At 44.2% G+C, this 6,514-nt stretch overlaps 1 protein-coding gene and 1 pseudogene across 1 annotated transcript in view; both read left to right on the top strand.

Moving 5' to 3' along the window:
• LOC108313587 overlaps positions 1–3,561 on the top strand; it is a 5,988-nt pseudogene extending 2,427 nt beyond the window's left edge.
• The window catches only part of UTP6 (UTP6 small subunit processome component), a 35,734-nt gene continuing 32,674 nt past the window's right edge, over positions 3,455–6,514 (top strand). The window contains 2 exon segments of the mRNA XM_017542015.2: positions 3,455–3,665; positions 5,220–5,304. Of these exon segments, the coding sequence (XP_017397504.1) occupies positions 3,574–3,665; positions 5,220–5,304 (177 nt within the window). The 5' untranslated portion in view covers positions 3,455–3,573.

Here is a 6,514-nt window from a genome sequence, read left to right as displayed (position 1 = left end):
TAGAGACGGGGTTTCACCATGTTGACCAGGATGGTCTCGATGTCTTGACCTCGTGATCCACCCGCCTCGGCCTCCCAAAGTGCTGGGATTACAGGCTTGAGCCACCGCGCCCGGCCCATAAGATTTGTTTTCTAAAGTTGATACTGTGGGTTATTTTTGTGAACAGCCTGATGTTTGGGACCCTTTTTCCTCAAAACAAACGAGTCCTTATTAAACCAGGAATTTGGAGAAAAATTAAAAAAAAAAAGAAAGAAAGTTAGCAAGTGCCTTTTCCTAGTGTCATGCATTTATTGAGCACTTATCATATGGTAGGCACTGGTATAAGCTATCTAGTGAACTAAATGGGAAAAAATTCTCTGCCCATATGGAGTTTACTATTTAGTAACTCTTACTCTCCACTCTTACTGTTAACACAGCCCCAGAGATTTAACTTTTACAATTAAATTCTATCCTTGTTTTACATTCATGATTTCCTTCCACTTCTTTCAAGTCTTACAGCTGAAGAATTCAAGAAATGAAGCCCAAGCCAACCTTTGTCTCAGTTCTGAGAGGAGAGGGGTAAAATGTGAAAGGAAAGAAAGAAACGAAAGGCACAGAGGTGGAACATGGTTAATTGCTGAGCTCATTCTCCTTTCATACATGACACACATTATTAAGGAGCTAATGTGAATGTTGAAATAAACAGGTCTAGGCCGGGTGCGGTGGCTTATGCCTGTAATCCCAGGACTTTGGAAGGCTGAGGTGGGTAGATCACGAGGTCAGGAGATCGAGACCATCCTGGCCAACATGGTGAAACCCCTTCTCTATTAAAATACAAACAATTAGCCGGATGTGGCGGTGGGCACCTGTAGTCCTAGCTACTCAGGAGGCTGAGGCAGGAGAATCGCTTGAACCCGGGTGGCGGAGGTTGCAGTCAGCTGAGATCGTGCCACTGCACTCCAGCCTGGCAACAGAGTGAGACTCTGTTTCTTTTTTATTTTTTATAAAGATGGGGTTTCACCATATTGGTCAGGCTGGTCTTGAACTCCCGACCTCAGATGATCCATCTGCCTCGGCCTCCAGTGAGACTCTGTTTAAAAAAAAAAAAAACAAAAAAACAGGTCTAGCAAGAACTGCTGCTTTGGCTTTATGTCATCATCCAGAAATAAAATAGAACTGAACCATGTAGTTATCATTTGAGGTTTAGTAACTATACCAGCAATATTACCTCCAAGCTGGGTTGCCTGGTGGTTCTCTTAGAAATGCTAAGTTGCAATGGTTTAAGGAGGGTGTCTATACCTTAGTGATTTATTTTCATAATTCCCAAACTTTTTACTACAAAAATCTCCTTTTCTAAAACGAAATTATAGTGTCTGATATTCACCTAGGGACATAAATTTTGAAAGCTCTTGCTTACAAAGCCAGGATATTCATCTAAGGCACTGACACTTCAGACACTGCACTTAAACAGAATGCCGAGTATAGAAAATAATTTAAAACTAAAGTTGGTAGGTAAATTGTATATAACCTTAAAAGAAGTAGAAAATTTTTTGTAGATTTATAATTACCTTCAAATTATATTTTTTTCTTGAAAAAATTGAGCCCTTGAAAAGCAAATATGTAATTCAGCTCTCAAATTGCTTAATGCTCTTCATTCCTATTGTATTCACATGTGAAAGCATGTGATCAATTAATTGTTCCTGCATCAAAGATAAGAAATCATTTCTGTTAGGTGGGCATTATTCATGATACATTCTATGAAATAGTAAGGACATTATTGTAAGATGCATGATAAAAACCTGAGTGGAGAGGCTGTTTGTGTTTAACTTACAGTATTGAGGGATCCATGAGGTAGGCGTTCAGAGTGATATTCTTCTGCATTACAGTAGGAAAAAGTTATTTTTAATCTTAGTTAAAATTAAAGTTAATTTGTAGTATATCATTTAACTTATTGTACTTGTATGTAATAAAATGCGTTATGTTTTAAAAAAAAGCCAGGATATTTATTCAAATAATAATTCTATTTTAAAATTATTCAGCTAATCAGAGATGCTAATCGGCAGGTGAAAATCCAGTGTTGTGATACTGGCTTACTAAATGTAATGAAAAGCAAAGACTGTTTTGGGTAGCCTGGTCTGTCTTAGTGCCTCTATCTTTGTTTTTTTTTTTTTCTTCAGACGGAGTTTCACTCTTGTTACCCAGGCTGGAGTGCAATGGCGCGATCTCGGCTCACGGCAACCTCCCCCTCCTGGGTTCAGGCAATTCTCCTGCCTCAGCCTCCTGAGTAGCTGGGACTACAGGCACGCGCCACCATGCCCAGCTAATTTTTTGTATTTTTAGTAGAGACGGGGTTTCACCCTGTTGACCAGGATGGTCTTGATCTCTTGACCTCGTGATCCACCCGCCTCGGCCTCCCAAAGTGCTGGGATTACAGGCTTGAGCCACCGCGCCCGGCCTATCTTTGTTTTTGAGACAGAGTTGTGCTCTTGTTGCCCAGGCTGGAGAGCAGTGGCGCATTTTTGTTCACTGCTGCCTCTGCCTTCTGGGTTTAAGTGATTCTCCTGCCTCAGCCTCCCAAGTAGTTGGGACTACAGGAACACACCACTATGCCCCGCTAATTTTTTTATTTTTAGTAGAGGGAGGGTTTCACCATGTTGGCCAGGCTGTTCTCGAACTCCTGACCTTAGGTACTCCACCTGCCTTGTCCTCTCAAAAGTGCTGGGATTACAGGTGTTATCCACCGTGCCTGGGCCCTCTATGAGTTTCTTGACTGACTTTCAAAACACAATTTTTTTTTTTTTTGAGACGCTGTCTCGCTCTGTCGCCTAGGCTGGAGTGCAGTGGCGCCATCTGAGCTCACTGCAACTTCCACCTCACGTGTTCAAGTGATTCTCCTGGCTCAGCCTTCTGAGTAGCAGGGACTACAGGCGCGTGCTACCACGCCCAGGTAATTTTTGTAATTTTAGTAGAGACGGTTTCGCTTTTTAGCTAGGCTGGTCTCGAACTCCCGACCTTAGGCGATCTGTCAGCCTCGGTTTCCCAAAGTGCTGGGATTACAAGCGTGAGCCACCGCGCCTGGCCTTCAAAATTGTTTAATTGTACAGTATCCTCCTTCTTCGCTTTTTTTTTTTTTTTGTTCTTGGTGTTGGGAAGTGAGGACGTGGGATTGGAAGCACAATGAAAGTAGACAATATTCTGCAGAAAATGCATCTCAGCCCCTTTCAGGCCCAGGTAGCCGGTCTCACCATACCCGGAGTCGCTTTTCCTGTTAGCGGTCCAATTCTAGCGGCCCGAGCGCACGTAGCCCCGCCCCGCGTCTAGCCCCGGCTCTCAAATTCAGTACGCTTAAGTCTCGACCAGCCCAAGACCAGGAGGGGTTCTCGTTGCAATCCCGCAATCGGCCACAGGGGGGGAACTGCGCTGTAGAAGCCAAAGGGCCTTCCCCCGCGGCGGAGGCGGCGGAAGCGGAAAAGGCGGGACCTAGGGAGCACATTACGTCGGGCGCGCGGGGTACGGCTGCATCTCCGGACTGGGCGCTTCCTGTGGGTGTTCGCTGTCGAGAATCTCTCCACCGGGTTGTAGAGTTCGGACCTCATGGCAGAGATAATTCAGGAACGCATAGAAGATCGGCTCCCGGAATTGGAACAGCTGGAGCGCATTGGACTGTTCAGTCATGCGGAGATTAAGTGAGAAAGGGCTGGGGAGAGGGGAAGAGCTGAGGCGAGGCGGGCTGAGGGGAGGTTGGGAGTGTGTGGCAGGGGCCAGGTGTGGGGATGCTCGACCTGTGTTTATTTTTCCTAACGTGGTGGAAGCCCATTTCCTGGTTTCGATGATGTCCAGAATTAATTTCTCATCCGTCGCAAGGCTATACGTCCGTCTACTTACCCATCAGACATACTGACAGCCCTTCATGGAGCCGGGTCTTGGGGCTGTAAATGTGATAAACTCAGGATTCCTGCTCATTAGGAGCTAATTGGGCAGTGTGTGGTGAGGGAGACAGACAAATATTTTGATGACAGGGTACTGTAAGTTGACTGGAGTAGCGTGTACTACTCTAGGGATGGGAATAAAGTGCTGTGGGAGCCCAGGGGGAGTGGATAAATTTTCCTAACTACAGTTGAAGGTGAGGACCCTTGAAGTTAGTTTCATATGCTACCCCAGAGCCTAACCACAGCGCCTGGCACAGAGTAGGCATTCAGTAGGCCGGTAAAATTATGTTAAATAGTTTTTAAATGGCCTTCTGTGACTGTTGCTTTGTTTTGCACCATCTGTGAATCTAGTAATGTGACTCAGAGCCTCAACGTAAGCATTCGTTAATGAAGCAGAACATAGCAGTGTGGACCCTTAGAAAGCACTCAGTAAATGTTATTGTTACTAAAGACACTTTTACACATCTTGCATTAAAATCTCCTAATATACCCATGTCATGTGTTCACTCCTTAGCTAAGGATGCGGAATCTTCTCCCTAAGTCCTTTGCAGTAATAAGCCTTTTAAGGCAGAGATAATTCAGATTATTAAAAAAAATTTTACATGTTGAGAACTCAGAAAACGAGAATTTAGGAAAGAGATTTTTTTTTTTCTTTTAGAATTGAGAGATTTGTTATTAAAACCTAAGTGACCTGAACTTGGAGTAAAAGAAGTCTTTATTAATACCATACGTAAATAAATAGTACCAAGTTCTTAATTGTATTTGGTTTGCTGGTGGGAATGTCACTGGTTTTGGGAGTTGATTAAGATGATTTTCCTGAAAGTTTAAAAATGCATCCTGATACTGGGCCGGGCGAGGTGGCTCATGCCTGTAATCCCAGCAGTTTGGGAGGCTGAGAAGGAAGGATCATGAGGTCAGGAGATCAAGACCATCCTGGTCAACATGGTGAAACCCCATCTTTACTAAATACAAAAAAATTAGCCGGGTGTGGGGTGTGGGCATGTAGTCCCAGCTACTCAGAACGCTGAGGCAGGAGAATTGCTTGAACCTGTGTGGCGGAGGTTACAGTGAGCCAAGATCCTGCCACTTCACTCCAGCCAGGCAACAGAGCAAGACTCCGTTTCAAAAAAAAAAAAAAATCCAGATACCGTTAAGAACACAAAAGTAATGGTGTAAAAGAATACTTTCTTATGAAACATAACTCTAGAAATTTTGTGTTTTGAATAGTGTGTTGTAAATATATTAAAAATAAACTCAAACTTATTTAAGTTTTACTGTTTTCAAGTGAAGCTTAAATGGCTTTCTCCTCAGGGCTATCATTAAGAAGGCTTCCGATCTAGAGTACAGAATCCAGCGAAGAACCCTTTTCAAGGAAGACTTTATCAATTATGTTCAAGTAAGTGTGTAATTAATAATTTTTTTTTTTTTTGGTAAGATGGGGGTCTCACTCTTGTCACCCAGGTTGGAGTGCAGTGGTGTGAGTGGTGTGATCTCTACATTCTCTGCTCACTGCCACCTCTGCCTTCCTGGGTAGCTGGGACTACAGGTGCATGTCACCATGCATGGCTAATTTTTTGTACTTTTTGTTACAGACTGGGTTTTGCCATGTTGCCCAGGCTGGTCTCGAACTCCTGAGCTCAAGGGATCCACCCACCTTGGCCTCTGAAAGTGCTGGGCTTATAGGTGTGAACCACAATGCCTGGCCAATAATTAATAATTTCATTACTTTGTTTTGAGACAGTGTCTCACCTTTCACCCAGACTGAAGTGCAGTGGGGCCATCATGGCTCACTGTAGCTTCCACCTCCTGGGCTGATGTGATCGTTCTTCCTCAGCCTCCCGAGTAACTGGGACTACAGATGTTTGCCACCATGGCTGGTTAGTTTTTGTGTTCTTTTGTAGAGACAGGGTTTCACCATGTTGCCCACGCCCAAAATGCTGGGATTACAAGTGTTTGTGAGCCGCTGGGCACAGCCTTAGCTGTTTTTTTTCTTGCTCTGTCACCTGGGATGAAGTGCAGTGGCACGATCTGGCTCACTGCAATCTCCGCCTCCTGGGTTCTAGTGATTCTCAAGTCTCAGCCTACCCAGTAGCTGGGATTACAGGCGTGTACCACCTAGCCCAGCTAATTTTAGTAGAGACTGGGTTTTGCCATGTTGGCCAGGCTGGTCTCCAACTCCTGGCCTCAGGCAATCCACCTTCATCGACCTCCAAAGTGAGTGCTGTGATTACAGGTGTGAGCCATCATGTCTGGCCTCAGCCTTACTTTTTAATCTTTTCACAAACTGATGGAGTGATTGAGATGGAGTCTCTCTGTGTCACTCAGGCCGGAGTATAGCGGTGTAGTCTCTGCTCACTGCAACCTCCACCTCCCAGATTCAAGTGATTCTCCTGCCTCAGCCTCCCATCCCTTCACGAATTTAAAATCAGCTTTAGAATGATGAGCTTAACATCAATTTTTTTTCAAAATTCTGGAAGTGTTTATTAGATAGATATTTCTGAACGGGAGTACAGATGATCATTGGGAGTAGAATTACTCCACTGAGACTTTAGTTCTTGCCGAACTGAACTTACTTTCTCCCTCCTCTTTCTTTTTTTTTTTTTTTT

This window comes from Cebus imitator, unplaced genomic scaffold (genome assembly GCF_001604975.1).
Source record: "Cebus imitator isolate Cc_AM_T3 unplaced genomic scaffold, Cebus_imitator-1.0 Scaffold140, whole genome shotgun sequence".
NCBI classification, from domain to species: domain Eukaryota; kingdom Metazoa; phylum Chordata; class Mammalia; order Primates; family Cebidae; genus Cebus; species Cebus imitator.
Note: the sequence above shows the minus strand (reverse complement) of the source record. Positions and strands in the feature narration are given on the sequence as shown.